General features: G+C 33.2%; 1 protein-coding gene across 4 annotated transcripts in view; it reads left to right on the forward strand.

Annotated features, from left to right (window-relative positions):
• Positions 1-774: 774 nt before the first annotated feature.
• Positions 775-18615, forward strand: part of LOC131154142 (protein root UVB sensitive 3) — a 50184-nt gene continuing 32343 nt past the window's right edge. For 2 of the 4 annotated variants that reach the window (XM_058106688.1, XM_058106687.1), the window contains exons 1-7: positions 775-943; positions 1074-1131; positions 1430-1489; positions 1587-1625; positions 1732-1794; positions 1903-1959; positions 2248-2311. In XM_058106688.1, coding sequence (XP_057962671.1) covers positions 810-943; positions 1074-1131; positions 1430-1489; positions 1587-1625; positions 1732-1794; positions 1903-1959; positions 2248-2311 — 475 coding nt within the window. In that variant the 5' untranslated portion in view covers positions 775-809. The remainder of the gene's footprint in view (positions 944-1073; positions 1132-1429; positions 1490-1586; positions 1626-1731; positions 1795-1902; positions 1960-2247; positions 2312-18615) is intronic. The other 2 variants (XM_058106689.1, XM_058106690.1) reach the window with 1 other exon arrangement.

Genomic DNA, 18615 nt, shown 5'->3' on the forward strand with positions numbered 1-18615 from the left:
TGAGGAGAGGTTCTACTTTCACCCTATTTTTCAGTGGGATTCTCTATCAAGTCACATATACAACAAGGGAAGAGGGTATTGAATTTTTCTTGGACTTTGTAGAACTTTTTGAACATTTAACGATGGAATCCATAGTGCACAAGATACACGTTCTAAAACTATATCTATTTCATGTATATATGCTAATGACAAATTTAGTTTATCATTATAATGTTTTAAAAAGTATTGTTTTGTTTTGTGGTTAAATTTTCAAATATCACTTGCTTATTCCACCAAAAAAAAAAAAAATCAACATTCCAATTATTTAATGAATAACCAAACAAATTAAGATAAAAATTGCTATTCCAATTAGGCATGTAGAGGTTGTTTAGTACCAATATCAAAAAAATAAAAAAACTAAACAAAAATGAATAATAAAAACTAAAAAAAAATTAAAGACTAAAAGTAAGCAAGCTACTTGGTTAGTATTTTTAAACTAAAATAAATTTAAATCTTAAAAAAACCCATTTTTTGGCCTTGAATCAAATAACTTAAAAATATGATTGAAATAATAAAATACAAAAGAATACAAATTAAAAAAATTATAATAAAAAATATTATGATTATTTTATTTAATTATTATATTTCAAAATTCACTTGCCACAATTGTATATAACAATTTAAAAATAATAATTTTTTAAAACATGACTATCACTATTTTTATAACTAATTTTACAAATAATTTTTATTTTAAATATAATTTTAATTTTATAAATAATTTTTGTTTAAAAAATGATGTAACGCTATCGGTGTCCCTCTTCCCTTTCGCCATGGAAGTAGCCGAAGAGAAAGCTACCCCATTGCAGCAGATCATACTCGAAGAATGGAGTGGTTCTTCTCCCACAAACCTCTCGATTACGGCCACTATTACTGCAGCTGCTCCTTCCTCCATTTCAATTCGAAGGTCTCCTTCCTCATCATCTTACAACATCGCTCGCTATTCAGTCCCATCCATGCGATGTATACGTTCATACTTAGTTGTTTGTATGTATAAATTTTCTTTACCCTCATTTTTTTCCTTTTTGAGTTCGCAGATCGGGTAATCGCTTAAACGAATTATGGGAACGAGTTCTAGCAGCATTCGTACCAGAGGCAAGAATTTTTTGTTTATTTATTTTTTCATTATCATTTGCTTCTGACTTCTATTTCCTTGTTCTTGATCATTTGAGATTTTAGTCCGTTGATTTTTCATAGTCGGACTAACCGGCAGTACCCCCTAGTCAAAACGTTTTTGGAGTCAAAATGATGATTTTCCCCTCATTTCCAATTTGTTTCAATCAAGTTGCATTCGTGGGGTTAGTTCAACAATTTGTATGCAGAAGACAATGCATTTGACGAAATTTGAATTGGGTTAAAGCTTGATTTTTCGTTTCTCTTAATGTGAATGTAGGGTTTTCCCAGCAGTGTAACTCCAGATTATGCCCCTTTCCAGCTGTGGGACTCATTGCAAGTAAGAATTGGTAAATTGAAATTCTACATTTTCAAGTCAGGTGACATGTGTGTGTGGATTTTCCTTAATTAACAGTTGATGGTTCAATTTCTTCTAGGGCTTGTCCACTTATGTAAGAACGATGCTTTCTACGCAAGTAAGGACTATGTTTAATATCGAAGTGTTTTTTGATCCTTTGTTTAGATGATTGAAAATACAATTTGATGATTCTTGAATTGTGGCATCCCTTTATCACTATTTAGGCTCTTCTGAGTGCTATTGGAGTTGGCGAGAAATCGGCTACAGTAATTGGTGCTACGTTTCAGGTAAAGTTCATACATACTACTGTATCCTGCCTTCAGATTATATTATTTTTATTTTGCATTTGCATGCTTGTCTTAACAGTAGGTTTCAAATGTTTAAAATGTTAATAGTGGTTTTTGAGGGATTTAACGGGAATGCTCGGAGGCATTTTATTCACATTTTACCAGGTACACTATTTTTGACTTTTCTGATTCTTATTTAGGTTTTATATTTGCAAGCTTTACAGTTCAAAAAGTGACTACATAACTGCTAAAAAAATAGAACTAGCAATAATTGTATTGGGGGATGGTCTGTGTAACTCGATTTGGGCTTGGACATGGTTGGGCAGGGTTAGGTGGTCCTACTTCTGTCATTCTTTAATTTATCTACTGCTTGATTGCATAAAGACACTATATGTCTTCATCCCTCTCTTTTTTTATTTCTGCTTTATTCATCATATATCTTTTCTTCATCAGGGTTCAAATCTGGATAGCAATGCCAAAATGTGGCGTTTGGTTGCAGATCTTATGAATGATCTTGGTACTATTCTCATAATCTTTCATTATGTTTTCGGTCCTCTAGTCTGCCTCTCTCCGTCTCTCTATCTCTCTCGCACACAAAAAGACAATAGCATGTAGACATGTACATTGTTCAGTCTGCTATACTAGATTATTTCAAACTATAATTGATTCAGTAAACGCGCATCACTAGTTTGCTTTATTGATTCTGAATGCTTTATTTTGAAGAAAGGATTTGTGCTCCAAAAATCACGTGCTTGATTGAAAATATCATAACTTTACTTATTTCGTGTTTCGTGTGCGTGCATGCTCGTGTGTGCACGTTTTGTTTTCTTCATACATGCAGATTTCAGACGTAGAGTTTGAACTAAGATATCAAGTTAATCTAGATGTGGTGGTGTAGGATGGGAAGTGGGTATTTGGATGGTTCACTTTGACCAAATTTTGAGACCAATTTGGATGGGATCAAGGAATCTCTAGGTATTAAATCCAAATGTTTTAATTACGTTGTAGTAGAATTATGTATATTTGGGGTTTGTTTGTAATAGATATGTCTTTTTGGGTTTTATTTATAATTTTTTGTATCTTTTTAGGGGTTTATTTGTATTTTACTTGTAATTTAGGCTTTATTATAAATAGGGTTTGAAAGCCAGGGTGAAGTATACCCATTGCATATATATATATATATATATATATAATATAATATAATGTAATCAGCAACATGGTGATTAATGTCAAATTGTCTGCAGAATTGGAGTTGTTGTTTGGTATATAAAGCATGGAGAAAGCTTTGGAGATTATAACTAATACTAGCACTCTGACTAGACTAAAAACTGAATATGCAGCCTTGGGCAAGTGGCCCATTGATTTTCCTACCCAATAGGAAAGTGGCATGGCTACTGTTGCTCTCTGCACTTTTTAGTTTTGTGAAGGCTGAACTCATCATTTGAATGGGGCAATTGAATGAAAGCTTCAGATTTTAATGATGATGGTTCTCCTAATGAATTTGATGACTGGGTGTATTCTTTGGAGTACAATTTTTGATGATATGACATGAATGTGGCTTAAAAATTCTATTTGGATGAATTGAAGAAGTGCTCACATTTGGTGGATTAAAGTATATCTTCCTAAGGAGGAGATATGTTGAGATCATAAATCGAGATGAGGTGGGATGTGTTGAGCCGTGCAGGAACAATTTTTACCTTCCAACTACCAAAAGTGTGTTCATTTGCAACTTTTTGATTTAAAGCAGGAAAACAAGACAATGTTCTTTTGCAGAGGAGAATACGACATCTCCCATCAAAATTCTGGGTTAAACCAGAAGAAATAAGCTACAAAAAAATGAAGACTAGGAAAATCAAAGTAAAAGACTCCTCCATTCCCGCTGAATTTCTGAAAAGCTAACTCCCTTAAAGCCATCCAAAGCCAACACACTGTAAATAGGCTGAGTATTTGATCTTCTCCCAAAACAGCTGCCAATATAATTTTTTTTTTCCCCCTGAAAAATTCCATACATTATGCTCCAACCATAATCCCCACAATGCTGCAAAAATATTGCATTTCCAAAGTGCAGACCTATCCTTCCTTCTTCCAAAACCTTCAAAAGAAATAACCAATATTCCCCCCATCACTTTCTTAGCTAAGTGGTAGTTCAATCATTTGTCTACTCGTATTGATAGAGTGGGAAGAGGATGTAATGATTGCATTGTATATTGAAGCCGGTGACCTACTAGGGCTACATCATCCCTTTGGTTTGAGAAGATCACTAGTGGTGTTGTGCACAATAAGTTGAGCAGATGGGTAAAGGATTTTAGACTACTACCTAGGGGTGTAATCAGGATTTTAGACTACTTCCTAGGGGTGTAATTAGTTCCATTTTCAGTTATGCCCAAAACCTAAAACTGAACTGATACTGTCGGTTTTGAAAATTTTGAAGTGAAAACTGATGGTTCAAAAAAAAAAAAAAAAAAAAAAAAAACACTAGTTAACTAGTGCGGTTCAGGTTTTTTATATTTTTAAAATTTTTTTACCTGGTTTTTTGTATCCAATTGCTAAACCAAAGAATAAAATTTTTGCCTGCAACATACCATCCTCTTGGTTATCAATTTCTGTGAGGCTTTTAGATTAGGCCCGTGTAGAACATGAGGAGGTAGGTCTTTAGCCTATTACAACAGAGGGGGAGCTGGTCGGGGGGTTCTTTATAAGAGTGAGTAAAGTTTTTCTTTCCTCATGTGGTCGATGTGGGACAAAGAGCAGCAGCCACTGCCCACTGCCAGCACCAACACTCTAACAGGCAACACTCAACAGCCTCTCTCTCTATTGATTGTCCAACATCGACAAAACAAGTGAATGGAAGAGCCCCCCTTCCTCTATAAATACTCATTCTAAGTCCATCTCTTAATTGTACAATTTGAACTTCAGCGTAGTGAAATATAGAATTTCTGTTAATAATACAAGAGTGTGTTAATGGACATTAAATGCGACCAAATATTGAGTTTCTGTTTATGATACAAGATTGTTAGTAGAAATATTAAAGAGAATATATATATATATATATATATATATATGCATGTATGTATGTATGTATGTATGTATATATATGTATATATATTGGTTTTTTGGTTTTACTGATAACCGCGACCAAAAAACCGCACTGGAATGTGAAACAGTTTGGTTTTGGTCTGGCTTTTGGTTCAATAATTTTTGTACACCCCTACTAATACCCCTAGGAAGATCATAGAACACTTTGAAACAACTTCTAAGGCCCAACCAGCAATCAAGTGCTTCAAATGTTGGACATTTGGTTGCAAAGTGCCTGAAACAAGTCATGGAAATTGCGGGAAATGATGATGATGATGCCATCCAAGTAATTGAGGTTGATTCAGAAGTTCTAAGTGACTTAGATGAAGATGGCAACGTGAAAGACAATAGCCTCTCCTTTGATTAGGTTGAAGAGACTGTCAGCATCTTCGTATTTAGTTGTTGATCTTAGTAGTTATACAAATGTAGTTTCTCAAGAAGCTGTAAGGAAGTTAAATTTAGTGATTGAACTATACCAACTTGAAGGTCCGTGATCATTGCTTGCTTATGTTCAAGATTGGTTCAGTTGTAGGGAAGTGCATTGTGATATCCTTCCTCGCAAGTTTGGGATGCCCATGGTTGTTGATACGAGGACTAAGCATTGTTGGCCAAGAAAGCAAGGGAGGGGGGGGTGGTGGTTGAATTGGGTTGGTAAACCAATTTCAAATTTCAATATTAAAGTATTCAAATTAACTAATGCAAGAAATGAACAATAAAGAAATTTAATGATAAACAATAAGGGGGAGATAGAGGCGCATTTATAGTGTTTCAGTCCAAATTTGGAAGCTACATCCTCTCCCCAAGGGATATTGAGAAATAAGGTGTAATCCCAAGGGAGAGGGGGTGAATTGGGTTTTTAAAACTTCTTTAGAACTTTAGTTTAATCCTTGTTGATTGCAACCACACTTTCTAATCAGCAACACAATTCTTATTAAATAACGTATTTATATTTATCAATAAAAATGATGTTGCTTATTCAGCGTCTAGAATTTTAACAGATAAAATATCAGATCAGATTTTTATACCAAAGCAAATATTAATTTCAGAAAATTATCTTAAGTGTCCTTGCAATTTTGTTTCAATAGAATGATGTATTAAACTCAGTTTTGATATTCAGCACTTCAGTATTTGAATCTAATGCTTCAATATATAATCAGATTTTCAGAATCAATTTTTCTTATAAACAATGAACAATGACAGCTTCAATGAATAGTTCCAATAAATCAATCTGGAGATTCTTTGTAAAATAGATGAGATAAGCACAAGATTTTAGTCAGCTGTGTATTTCAATAATTTCAAAAAATTTAATCCAATCAAAAACCTCGATTCAAATCAGTGTTCAATAATATCCAAATTTCCAGCAAATATTAAAACATCCACGCAGTTAATATGTTTTCAGAAATTTGAAGAGATTTACGGAAGAGGAGAGAGATACCGGATTTTTACAAGGTTTGACCCGCAGCTTACGTCCTTGCCCCAAGCAACCACTATGAGGATTTTCCTTTCCAACTTCTTTATAGGCCAAGTTACAACCTCTCCGTATTAGGTGGAGATCCCTCTCTAACAAGAATACCCCTTCTCGTTAGCCAACGATTCAACAACCCTGAATCGTCAAACAACAAGAGAAACAAGAAACAACTTGTGTACAAGAAAAGCTCTTAACAAGAGCAGATTAGTACAGTTGAATACCAATATACTTTAATCAAAAATCAATATAAAAGAGTGAAGCTTAGATTTTTATCACTAGGATTTTGATTATATTTGAAAAACTTAGTAGAGGATGATTAGAAACCATGAGTTTGTATCAGCAAGATCACAACAAGACTTCAGAAAATATTGGAGCAAGAAAGCTTTGAAGAGTAGAAAAAATTTAGATTGATTGCTGCTTGTAGGTATGTATGATCTTTAAGTTTAACATGTATTTATAGATAGAAAAAGTTAATTTTTGTATTCCCCAAGTTTCTTGCAATGTTTCCCAAGTTTTCACAAAGTTTGGGGACCAAGTAATCAGTTTTGGAAACTTTCCCTCGCTATTTTAATTTGAAAGTTACGAAGGTCAGTTGACTGAGACTATCGGGCTCAGTTGCCTGATCTTTTATAGAACAACAAATTTTGAAAGTTAGTGTAGTGTCAGTCACCTGATCCTGAATGGTCAGTTGCCTGAGCTTTTACAGTTCAGTTTATTTCAAAAGTCAGTATCGAGTCAGTTGCTTGAACTTGAGAGGTCAGTCGCCTAATTCTATTCTGTTTACTCAAATTTTTTCAGTATAAAAACGCTAGTCAACTGATGAAGCACTATCAGTCGCCTGATCTTACAACTTTCAAAAATTTACCAAAAACTTTGATTTTAATCTTTAATCTTGGAAAACTTAATTGAGTCTTTAAAACATTTTCCAAGTTATTCAAAAATAGGTCTCTAAGTCCATAATGATTCCTAAGAGTTTCAAACATTTATACTGAGATTTGCAAAGTACTTACATGAGACTTCTTAAGATTCTAACTTTCTAAACACAAAGTTTTCATGCATTTTGCTTCCAGTCTTTGAATCTATCTTGTCTTCTTTCTTCAATAGACTTTAAGCTTCATTTGATCTTCTATCTTTGAGTCCAAACTTTTAATGAACTTCATTAAACACTTGAGATCTTGAATCTTTTATTAAAGCCACTTGAATCCTGAAACATCATCACTTAACCAAATATGTTAAGTTCCCTTGATTTGTTATCATCAAAATAAGATTCTTAAGCCTTGTTAGGCCAACAATCTCCTCTTTTTTAATGATGATAAATAAAGAGAAAAAATGAATAAGCCTTAAAAAGGCTCCCCCTTACAATGAGCATACTCTTAACAAAATTTGGAAAATAAGTCATTTATTTGCATATCAGATTGCATCAGATTTAGTTTCAGTTCATCAAATTCAATTCAAGTTCATATGTCAAGTTCATCAATGTTAAGTTCATATTTTTCAATTCATAATATCATCAATGTTAAGTTCATATTTTTCAATTCATAACATCATCAACATATGTCAGCAATATATATCTCAAGTGTGCTTCAGTTTTGCTCAAAAGTTCTACCCCTTTTGACATCAAACAAAAAGAGATGAAACAATAAACACAAACTTACTAAAGCATAGAGTAGTATCAGCACAAAAATAGAGAATAGTAATCAAGGAGTCCAAAAGTAACATGAGAAACATCCAAGAATTACAAAGCAAATGTCTGACACACAAATTTCAAAAAATATCTAAGCATCTGCAGCTGTATCTTCATCTTCAATTTCTTCTTCTTCATCTCCTTCTTCTTCAGTGCCTGCTTCACTTATCTTCATTGTATCTTTTCCTCATGAAGAACCAGCTATATGCTGTTCAATACGACCAAGCCGTTGATTCAGTGAAGAATAGTTAACTTGAAGAGCAGCAAAGTTGTCCTGGAGAGTTCGAAAACCAACTCTCATTTCACCACTAAAATCGGTGAATTGCTAATGGCAAGTTAAAAACCAAGATGGTGCATCATCGGCTAGAGGAGCAGGGTGCTGATTTGGTTACGAAACTAGTTGTTGTTGTTCTTGAGCCTGTAGGCATCTACGATTAAAATTAGGAAACCAACTTTAATCAAGTTTCTCATAACCCATTTGCTTAAGTGTGGTAGAGGAGAAAAGATCATAATGGGTACGCTTGATGAACAGGTCAGATGGAGAGGTTTCGATGGAGAGGTTTCATTGAGATGAGCAAATATGAGGTTCATAATTCCTCCATAAGAAAGAATTGCTCGACGGGTTTCTATGCAAGAGATCATCCATTTAAGAATCAAGCTACTTCCCTTTCAGTAACCACCACATGACAAAGCTATCCAAATATGACATGTAGTCGTGAGAAACAACTTGAGGCAAGATGTTGTATGTGATTAGCTTCTCTAGGATCTGTGCCTGAAGGTTTAGTTGCTTATATAGTGGAGGATGACCAAAATAGACTGGTTCCACAGTCATGATTAGTGGCAAAAATTCTTCAGGGGTGAAACCTTGTTCCATGATCCAAGATTGTCCAAATGCTGGACATTCAAATTCGCCTTGTCAAATATTGAGAATCGTTGCCAAGGTCTATGGAGTGAGAGCAATAGATTTTCCCATGATTTGGGTAGTGATTGCTGTTTCTCCTTTAACCATATTAGCATAGAAAATCTTAACCAAGTTCGGATAGAGTCCTTTGGCTTGATAAGTAATAAACTTCTTCCATCCTAAATTTTTAAACATGGATAAAATGTCGGGAAATTCTTCTTCAAAGAACGTTGTGTCCAAAACCTTACCGAGAATAGGATCAGTTGAATGAATATGCTCTTTGTATAGTAACTTTGCATGAGGAGTTACAAGCCATTTCTCGATGTTGTTGTCATCCTTTCCCGAAGTAGAACCATGATTTGCCGTTTGTTTTGTTCTTGGCATTTTGAAGAAAATGAATGGTGAAACCTTAGAAGATCGTGAGAGAATGATGTAGAGAGATGTTCTTCAAAGTTTAAATGGAGAATTTTGAGTGATGGATGCACTTGGGATCAAAGGAGAACAGGTGGAGGAGAAGAGAGAAACAGGGTTAGGTGCCTGGGGTTTTAAAAAGTTAGGGTTTCACGCACTTGAAGTATTTAAAACACCGTCAGTCAGTCAACTGATATCGAGGGTAAGTCACCTGACACTTTTAGCGCATTTAAATTTGTCCACACAGTAGCGAGTCAGTTGACTGAGGCTCAAAGGGTCAATTGCCTAACTTTACTGATCTTGAAATACTAACAAAGTCAGAAAGGGTTCAGTCGACTGTGCTTTATGTTTCAGTCGCATGGCCTCACTTGCCTTTCAATTTCTACTTTACTACTCATTCAATATCCTCTTTAAACAACTTCTCCGCCATGTAACCATCCTAGTTCTCTTTTTATAGATATAAATCTATCTTCTGGAAGAGGTTTGGTAAAAATATCTACCCATTGGTCACTTGTATTCACAAACTCCAAAATAATGTCTTCTTTTTGCGCATGATGTCTTAAGAAATGATGCCTTATATCTATATGCTTGGTTCTTGAGTGTGATATGAGATTTTTAGAGATATTAATGGCGCTGGTATTATCACACTTTATAGGTATAGCTGAATATTCCAAATTGAAATCTTTTATTTGTTGCTTCATGTAGAGAGTTTGTGCACAACAGTTACCTGTTGCCACATACTCAGCTTCAGCAGTAGATAGGGCTATGGAATTTTGTTTCTTGGAAAACCATGACACAAGAGATCTTCCTAGAAAGTGACAAGTACCACTTGTACTTTTTCTATCAATTTTACATCCAGCATAATCAGCATCCGAATAGCTAAACATTTCAAAGCCTGTGTCTTTAGGATACCATAGACCCAAGTCAATAGTACCTATTAAATATCTTAAGATTCTTTTGACGACTATTTGGTGAGATTCCTTAAGGGCTGCCTGAAATCGAGCAGACATGCATACACTAAACATAATGTCCAGTCTATTGGCTGTCAAATATAGTAGACTTCCTATCATGCCTTAGTAATACTTCATATCTACCGGTTTTCCTTTTTCATCCTTGTCAAGACTTATAGACGTATTCATTGGGGTTCCTATTGGTTTGCTACTTTCATTTTCAAACTTCTTAAGCATATCCTTTATATATTTTGATTGATTTATGAAGGTTCCATTTTTAGCTTGCATAATTTGAAGTCTTAGGAAGTAAGTTAATTTTCCCATCATACTCATTTCAAAATCTTCTTGCATACATTGTGCAAAGTCTTTACATAGATCTTCGTTTGTAGCATCAAAAATGATATCATCCACATAGATTTGAATAATAAGCATATCTTCATTTTTAGATTTAATAAATACCGTACTGTCTACTTTTCCTCTAGAAAAGCCATTATCCAATAGAAGTCCACTCAACCGTTCACACCAAGCTCTAGGGGCTTGTTTTGGTTCGTATAGTGCTTTTGTTAGTCTAAACACATGATTAGGGTTATGAGTGTCCTCAAAACCTGGAGGTTGTGCCACATAAACTTCTTCATTTATAAATCCATTTAAGAATGTGCTCTTCACATCCATTTGATATAGTTTAAATTCTTTGTGAGATGCATAGGCTAATAACATTTTTATGGCTTCCATTCTAACTACGGGAGCAAAGGTCTCATCGTAGTCTATTCCTTCTTCATCCTTGAGCAACAAGTCTAGCCTTGTTAAGTACTATAATTCCATTTTCATCCTTTTTATTCCTAAATACCCATTTGGTTCCAATTATTGAATGGTCATCGGGTCTAGGAACTAATTTCCATACTTTACTTCTTTCAGACTGATTTAATTCTTCTTGCATAGCTATTATCCAAGAATCATCACTGTAGGCTTCTTCTATATTCTTGGGTTCTTCTTGAGATAAAAACGCGTAATGATTACACAGATTTTTCAATGAGGATCTAGTGGACACATCGCGTGAAGGTTAACCAATGATTTGGTCTTTTGGATGATTTCTTACAAACTTCCATCCTTTAGGTCTATAGGTTCATCATTTGAGATTGATTCATTGTTCTCATCTTTTACTTCTTTAATTTCTAAGTCTTCCAGTTTTTGTATTGTTTAAGCTTGCTCAATATCAATTGTTTTAGTGAATGGATTTGCCTCATCAAAGGCTACCTGTATTGATTCTATGATTGTGAGTGTTCTTTTGTTGTAGATTCTGAATGCTTTACTTTTTAATGCACACCTTAAGAATATTCCTTCATTTGATTTTGTATCAAATTTTCGTAAGTCTTCTTTATCATTTAGGACAAAACACTTACATCCAAATACATGAAAGTAAGATATGTTAGGTCTTCTACCTTTCCAAAGTTCATAGGGAGTCTTTTCTAGTTTTGATCTAATGGAAACTCTATTCATAACATAACATACGGTATTTACCGCTTCAGCCCAAAAATATTTAGGTAATTTATGCTCCTTAAGCATGGTCCTAGCCATTTCTTGAAGAGGCCTATTCTTCCTTTCAACAACTCCATTTTGTTGAGGAGTTCTAGGTGCTAAAAAATTGTGATTTATTCCATGTTCATTGTAAAATTTATCAACTTCTTTATTTTTAAATTCTCTTCCTTGATCACTTCTGATAATTAGAACTTCATACCCCTTTTCATTTTGGAGTCTCTTGCATAAGTTGCTTAACATCTTGCAAGCTTCATCTTTGGAGGCTAAGAAGAGTACTCGGGTAAACCTGGAGTAGTCATCAACAATGACGAAATCATATTGCTTTCCTCCTAGACTTTGTGTTTTAGTAGTGCCAAATAAATCTAAGTGGATAAGTTCTAAGGGTCTACTAGTGGAAATGTGTTTCTTTCTTTTAAAACTTGTCTTAGTTTGCTTTCCAAGCTAGCAAGCGTTGCAAATTTTGTCTTTTACTAACTTTGTGCTAGGTAGACCTTTGACTAAGTTCTTTTTAGCTAATTTAGATAACAAGTCCATACTAGCATGTCCTAGTCTTCTATGCCACAGCCAGCTAGCTTCATTTATGGCTGTTAAGCATGTGATTTCTGGAGATTTAAGATTTTCATAGTTTATACAATACACATTATCAACTCTATTTGCTGTCGATAAGATGTCATGATTTTCTCTATTTTCAACTAAACATTTGTCTTGTTTAAAAATTACATAAAGGCCTTTATCATTTAATTGACTAATGCTAAGTAAATTGTGTTTTAACCCATCTACTAGTAAACATCATCAATGGTTAAGGAGAGTTCTTTACTTACTTTTCCGTTGCCGATAATTTTACCTTTAGCATTGTCGCCGAAGGTGACATATCCGCTATCTTTTTGCATTAGTGTGGTAAATTTTGATTTGTCTCCAATCATATGTCTTGAACACCCGTTGTCCAAGTACCATTTGTCTTTTGATGGAGTGGTCCTAAAGCATACCTACAAGAAGGGTTCAAGGTGTTACCTTTTTGTACCCAAACCTTCTTAGGTCTTTTTATTTCAGGTTTATTTTCAGTTTTGTCTCTCCATACTTTCTTGATTTTGACATTTTTCCTTTGAAATGGATATTCTAACTTTATATGTCCCTTTTTCTTACACAAGAAGCAAGTAGTATGTTCATAAGTATTTGTGGAAGATGTCCTGGCATAATATTTTGATTCTTTTACGAAGTATCCCATATAGAAATTCTTTTTCTTCTTGTTTTCAACTCCATTGTATCCAATTTCTTCTTTATCTAATGACATTTTTGTGTTCCAACCAGCTTTTCAGAATTTTCCTTTCCTTTTGTGAAATTGTAGATGATTTTGTCTTTATCCTTAATTTTACTTTTAAGTTTACTCAATTCTAAATCCTTCTTACTTTCACCATTTACTTGCAATTTTACTAGGTTTTGAGACATCTCATTTATTTTATCCATGAGATCATCAATGTGTGAGTCCTTTTCTTTTTCAACTGATTTTGAAGTCTGAAGTTGATTTTTGAGTATTTCCTTTTGTTCTTTCAAAGCTAAGTTTCTTTTGGTTACTCTTATGGACCTTTTATGCAAAGTAAATAGTTCAGCCTGAATTTCTCTATATGAAGACATGCTTTGACATGAGTCACTACATGATTCATCACTAGATTCTTAAGATGAACTAGTGTAGGAATTTACCTCAGCATCTCTTGCCATGAAGCAAAGGTTTGCAATATCTTGATCACTTAATTCGTTTTCTGATTCACTTGAACTCGTGTCATCCCATGTAGTTGCTTTCATTGCCTTCTTTTTCTTCTTCTTGGCTTCTTTCTTTAGCTGTGGACAATCAAGTTTTATATGTCCAGCTTTCTTGTAGTTATAGCATATAGGAGGTTCATTCTTTGTTTTTTTCTTACTAGTTTCTCCTTTATCAGTTTTTGAGCCTCTGAATTTTTTAGTAAATTTCTTGTTCTTCTTGAAGAATTTTTCAAGTCTCCTAGTAATTAAGGCTATATCATCATCTTCTAATTCATTGTCTTCTTCTTCTTCTTCACTAGAGCTTTCTTTAGCAGCTTTAAGGGCTATTAATTTCTTATGTTTGTTACTTTCTGAATTTCTTTCATTTATGGTCATCTCATATGTAAGAAGTGATCCAATCAATTCATCAAGAGAAGTGTTTTTCAAGTTTCTTCCTTTCATAATTGTTGTGGCCTTAGGTTCCCATATTGGTGGAAGTCCTCTAGGGATTTTTCGGATCATTTCATATGTAGAGTAATTTTTCCCTAAAGCATTGAAGGATTTTATAATATGGGTGAACCTAGTGTGCATACTAGTTGTCGTGACGTCCCGGGAGCGCGTGTGCCCCGAGCGGCGAAATTAAAATCATTTTTAGTTTTCAAGGAAAAATTGGAATGTCGGAGTCGCCACTAACCTTTAGTGTGGTTAGAACACGTGATGACTACCCCGTTAGGGGTAAAATAGGTCTATATTACCAGAGTTAGGCTCGGGAGTTCAGTTACGCGAGGGGAAGGTACAAGCACCCCCTACGCGCCCGTTCTTAAGAACGGTACCTAATTAATTTGAAATTATCCCTAAGTTAATTTAATAAGTCTTTAAATTACTCCTTTTTATGAATTTATAAATACATATGAAAAATAAATAAATAAATATATACATATATATTCCCTCAGAGCTTGGGGTACGTGATGCCCGAAGGCTCATACCCCCCGCAATAAAATCATAGGGATTGAAAATCAAGAAAATAGATTTATAAAATACACTCCTAGGATTTTTTTTTTGCAATTTATAAGATTTTTCTAAGTATGAACAATAGTACTCCAGGAGGTTTTGGATAATAAACATAATAATTTAAACATATAATAAAGATAAAAAAAAACAATAAACTAAAATATTAGAATACCACAATTCATACTAGTCAATGTACATAACACAAACTAAAATGTTAATATTAAAATACTACATGCGCGTTATGAACTAAAATGCTCAAACATACCTTTATACATATAATAATAATAATAATAATAATAATAATTAATATCTACAAATACTATAATAAATAACAAATTACCATAATACTATATATACTAAATATATAATATAAAAGCATGATACCAAAACACCAAATATACATTATTAACTAAAATGCCAAACTTACCATAATAAATAATACCTTGTATATTAACATACTAAAAATATAATAATAATATATAATATTACCTAAAATGCTATATTACTAAATGTACACGGTCACCTAAAATACTAAATTAAATGTATAATGTTACTTAAAATACTAAGTTGCTAAATATAAATATCACTTATTCAAATAAATATTATAGCATTAAAAATTCCACAACAATATTATGAACACGACAAAATAATAATACAATTGTATACAAGAAATAAATAAATAATAAACAATAATGAACATAAATATATACGCAATAACAATATAAAGTAAATTAAATAAAACACTACTCAAAACCCTAATAACGAGAAATAGCCAAAACCCTAAAATAAAACAATAACCCAAAACCCTAAATGGTCGTATTATGAAAATAATGTAAATAATCAAAAATCCTAGATGTGCATAAATATTACAATCCTAAATAATAAACAAAATCCCTTAATATCGTATGAAAAATAAACATGATAAATATCCTAAATACACCAAAAACCTAAATAATATCTACACAACAACATGATATACGAACCCCTTAGATATATATAAAAATAATAAAAAATCCTATGATAATATACCCACCATAATATATAATATACCACAAATATGTAACAATGACAAAACTATATATCATAAATACATAATAACAATAAGGAACTAAAATGATAAACTATATACATGATAGGACAACAATAATGAGAGCAAACCGGGTAATATTTATAATAATTATCACAAAAAAATTTAAACAAACATCACCGCGATTAAATAAGATCGTGAACACAATATTTAAAAATTTATCATATATATAACAGAAAGCCTAAATGCAAATATTTACATACTACGATAAATAACATATTAATATAAACACCTATACAATGAAGTCTTAAGCTTTAAGTATTAAAACAAGTCAAAATAAGAAAAGAAACAGAGAAATAAACAAATTCATTAATTAATAAATAAACAAATGAATATTAAATATATATAAAACCTGCATAAATATTATTACATAAGATGAAAAATAAAATAAAAAAAAAACCTGCAAAAAATAAATTAAAGTTAGTATATATATATAACATCAATTAAATGTATGATAAAAAAAATAAATAAAAAATAAAAAAATAAACTTCACATATATACGTGCGCGTGTGGCTTGCATGAAAACACTCACCGAGGGGGGCTGGGAGGCTTACCGGAGGAGTGGGTGCTTGGGTCTTCTGCGAAGAGCCGAGAGGAGCAGCAGGCGGTGCCTTGGCTTGCTGAATGAGGGTGGCCGAGGCTGTGGTTTGCTGCCGGAGTTGATGACCGGAGTTGGAAGGCCTGCCGCGTGTTGCAGTGAGGTGATGTCGAAGGGCGACGACGGTGACGGTGGAGAAGGGGTTGTGTGCTGTGGCTGTGAGTGTGTGTGCAGGGACTCGCCGTGGCTTCTCGGGTCTGCGGGGCTGGCAGCAAGGTGGTGGCTGCCGACGACAGGGTGGCCGGCAGCAGCTTCTGGCTGGGCGTCTCGGTGGTTGGCCGGAGCAGCAGTGGCCTGGAAGAACCTTCGAGGTGGCTGAGATACCGCAGCAGCTGAAGCAGAGGGCTGGTGTGGCCGTGGCTGTTCTGGTGTTGGAGCTGGCCTGGGTTGCAACCGAGTGGATGAGTGAGAGGTTGAAGAAGAAGATGGAAGCTGTGAGACTGTTGAGGAGAGGATGCGCGTGAGAGAGAGAGGAAGAAGAAAAGAATTTTTCTTTGGCCGTGCCCCTGTGGCTGTGCGCTGCCCCCCTGTTATATAAAAAAAAAATTTTGAAAACCCTAAAAAACTTTCCTTTCTTGATTTTATTTTTTCTTTTTCTTTTTTTTTTTATGCTTTTATTCTTATGGTAATAATGAAAAAGGAAATAATATTAATAATAATAATCATAATAATATAAATATCAATAAGGTAATAATAATAATACTACTACTAAATAGTAAATAGTAATGAATAATTATAGTAAAAATAAAAATAATAAAGATAAAATAATAATAATAATGATAATAATAAATAAATAATAGTGATAATAATAAATTACTTATAATAATATAGGAAAATAAATAATAATAATAATAATAATAATAATAAATAATAATAAACAAATAACAATAATAATAATAATAATAATAAAGTATCAATTTTGAATAAAATAATAATAATAATAATAATAATTATAGTAAATTAATAATAACAATAATAATAAATAAATAAATAATTATAAGAAAGTAATAATAAAAATACTAATAATAATAATAAAATAATAATAAAAAGGGAATCCCTTAATCTATTTGGTTAGGGCAAAAATAGGGTGTCTACACTAGTGATAGTTTCATCAGGATTCATCTTAAATGCTTCATATTCGCTAGTGAGCATGTCAATTCTACTATCTCTTACATCAACCGTTCCTTCATAAGTTACTTCAAGTTTATCCCAAATTTCTTTAACTGATTTGCATCCCATAATTCTATTGAACTCATTTATATCTAGAGCACAATATAGTGCATTTATTGTACTTGAATTTATTTGCAGCATCTTTAGGCATTATCAGTCATCTCTTTTTCTTCCTTAGGTATGTCTTTGTTGTCTACGATTTTGGTAGGGATGAGGTCACCATGTGTGACAACTTTCCAAGCTTTCCAATCCATGGTTTGCAAGTATATTCTTATTCGTTGTTTCCAAAAGGTATAGTTAACTCCGCAGAAGATGGGTGGTCTAGGGGAGGATTGACCCTCAGCAAAAGGAGATACACCTAGGTGTGCCATAGAGATCTTTATGTAGCTTCTAGTTTAAGATTTATTACAATCTACGCTCTGATACCAATTGAGAAATAAGGTGTAATCCCAAGAGGGGAGGGGGGTGAATTGAGTTTTTAAAACTTCTATAGAACTTTAGTTTAATCCTTGTTGATTACAACCGCACTCTCTAATCAGCAACACAATTCTTGTCAAATAAATTATTCATATTAACCAATAAAAATGATGTTGCTTATTCAGCTTCTAGAATTTTAACAGATAAAATATCAGATCAGATTTATATACCAAAGCAAATATTAAATTCAGAAAATTATCGTAAGTGTCCTTGCAATTTTGTTTCAATAGAATGATGTATTACTCTCGGTTTTGATATTCAGAACTTCAGTATTTGAATCTAATGCTTCAATATATTATCAGTTTTTTAGAATCAATTTTTCTTATAAACAACGAACAATGACAGCTGCAATGAATAGTTTCAATAAATCAATTTGGAGATTCTTTATAAAATAGATGAGATAAGCACAAGATTTTAGTCAGCTGTGTATTTCAATAATTTCAAAAAATTTAATCCAATCAAAAACCTTGATTCAAATCAGTGTTCAATAATATCCAAACTTCCAGCAAATATTAAAACATCCATGCAGTTAATATGTTTGTAGTAATTTAAAGAGATTTAGGGAAGAGGAGAGAGACACTGAATTTTTACAAGGTTCGGCCAGCAGCCTACGTCCTTGCTTCAATCAACCGCTATGAGGATTTTCCTTTCCAGCTTCTTTACAGGCCAAGCTACAACCTCTCCGTATCAGGTGGAGATCCCTCTCTAACAAGAAT

Source organism: Malania oleifera, chromosome 4 (assembly GCF_029873635.1).
Source record: "Malania oleifera isolate guangnan ecotype guangnan chromosome 4, ASM2987363v1, whole genome shotgun sequence".
Lineage (NCBI taxonomy): Eukaryota > Viridiplantae > Streptophyta > Magnoliopsida > Santalales > Ximeniaceae > Malania > Malania oleifera.